Genomic DNA, 2,262 nt, shown 5'->3' on the forward strand with positions numbered 1-2,262 from the left:
GAAGACAGACGAAATACCGCTAAGCATTTCATCCGGCGTGCTAACGTTTCTGCCAGTTCGCCGCCTTAACGTTCAGACATCTTTTAACATGTCTTCTCGTTCATTCGCCCCAGGACGCTGGGTGTGTCTCGGTGAGTGATTGTAACAAACATGCAGGTTAAAAGGAAATAATAATAATAATAATGATAATAATAATGATTATGATATTAATAATAATAATAATAATAATAATAATAATAATAATAATAATATTAATAATAATAATAATAATAATAATAATAATAATAACAGCAACAAACAACCTTTTTTCAGGGATCTTTTGAGCGGGATAGGCTCCTCGACATGAAGAAAATTCTAACTGGTCCCCACCTGCAAGGTCATGCGCTGTTTATCTTGATATGAGATCACCATGTCGCACGCATATGGTTGTGATGCATGTGCCTGGTGTACCCTTATCAGACGGGTAGTCATGATGGGTATATTGGGCTTCGTATATTTTACCCCAGTGTCACTTTGATGGCATGCACTGCTCCCTCACTCAATACTACTACTACTACTACTACTACTACTACTACTACTACTACTAACAATCCCTTTTGCTATAGGAACAAAGCCTGAAATTTGGTGGGAGGGGGCTAGCCGATTACATCAACCCAGTGTTTCACTGGTACTTAATTTACCGACCCTGAAAGGATGAAAGGTAAAGTCGACCTCGATGGATTTTGAACTCAGAACGTTTGGACAGATGAAATACCACTAAGCACGAAAAGGCCATAGGAAAGGTTCTCTCATAGTAAATAATACAGTATCCTTTGTTCTAACATAACATCCACTTCTAAGTGGGGATAAATATTACCTTTGGGTGATAATACTTCTTGTGTCTTTATTAATTGTACAATACTTAATTACTATACAATATTTAATTTAATATACAATGCTTAATTATTATACAGTACTTACTGTGTATTTGCAATCCAAAAGAAATTCCTCCGTGAAGCCAGCGACGAAAACGATGTCCGGCAACTTGTTTCTTTTCCCTTTGACTTTCTCCACTTTGGCTTCTGTTGAAAATAGAAGCAAAATTTTTGTTAAGTACAACAACGATGTGGAATATATTTAGAACATTTATAAGCGGCCTCCTACATATTCCGGATACCTTTCTTTGTTGGTCGATATCCTATCTTTTCAAGATACCGCCAAAATTTTTATGAACCCTTTATCTGTTCAGGGCTCTAATATTTTTTTAATTAAAAGGGAAGGCCGAAAAGGAGACCATTCTTTTTAGGGTTCCTCCTTCTACTATAGTCTCGTAGCGACAAAAGCATTGTGAATGGATTTGGTAGATAGAAACTGAAAGAAGCCCGTCGTGTATATATACATACATATTTATATATATAAATGTTTATATTACATATATATATATATATATATATACATTTTTAACGGATGAATGTGAGTTTGTCCTTTAATTAGAGTAATTTCCAGAGATTTCTAATGCTGTTTCTTCATACTTTTTGAATTTGCTTATATAAATTCGTATAGATATGAAAACTTGTATAGAAACAATCAATATAATATTTAACTTATGAAACACAGTTCAACAAAATCATCCATATTTATGTAATGGAGGAAATTAGATGTTAAAATGGATTATAGTTTTATTTTCATGTTGCATTAAACTTGGGATGTCTGCTACATTGAGCATTCTTCGGCAAGCGTACGGCGATAAGGAAATGGGTTGTACTCAATGTTTCGAGTGACATGAGCGTTTAAAAAAACGGAAGAATATTCCTGGAAGACGATGAGCGTTCTGGAAGACCTGTCACGGAGGTGAATCTCAAAACACAATATTCGGTGTTGATAATAAACAGCCGTTGAGATAAATTCAACTTACAATCTCTGGAGTGCTTGCCGTTGTTCGTCAGTTTCGACGACTTCATGAGATGAATCCTGAAAGTCTCGGTCTGAAAAATGATGAAAGATATTTCATGTGAAAATATCTGAAATGAGTTATTGTTTAATATTAGAATATAATATAATATGATATAATATAATATAATATAATATAATATAATATAATATAATATATATATATATATATATATAGGGTGTTCAAAACGTCTCTCCGCAGTGAATTCTTTTCATCCTGCGCATCACCATGGTGCTACTTCAAGAGTTTTTTCGGTGAACGGATTATTTCGAAGGAACTTTGGCCACTAAGATCACCTGATTTAATAACGCCAGACTTGTCGGGGGCGAGAC

General features: G+C 34.4%; 1 protein-coding gene across 1 annotated transcript in view; it reads right to left on the minus strand.

Annotated features, from left to right (window-relative positions):
- Positions 1-2,262, minus strand: part of LOC106871202 (uncharacterized) — a 44,745-nt gene that overhangs the window by 20,401 nt on the left and 22,082 nt on the right. Inside the window, exons 12-13 of the mRNA XM_052975962.1 lie at positions 1,895-1,964; positions 961-1,061 (exon numbers count right to left, since the gene is read on the minus strand). Coding sequence (XP_052831922.1) covers positions 961-1,061; positions 1,895-1,964 — 171 coding nt within the window. The remainder of the gene's footprint in view (positions 1-960; positions 1,062-1,894; positions 1,965-2,262) is intronic.

Source organism: Octopus bimaculoides, chromosome 23 (genome assembly GCF_001194135.2).
Source record: "Octopus bimaculoides isolate UCB-OBI-ISO-001 chromosome 23, ASM119413v2, whole genome shotgun sequence".
Classification (NCBI taxonomy): Eukaryota; Metazoa; Mollusca; class Cephalopoda; order Octopoda; family Octopodidae; genus Octopus; species Octopus bimaculoides.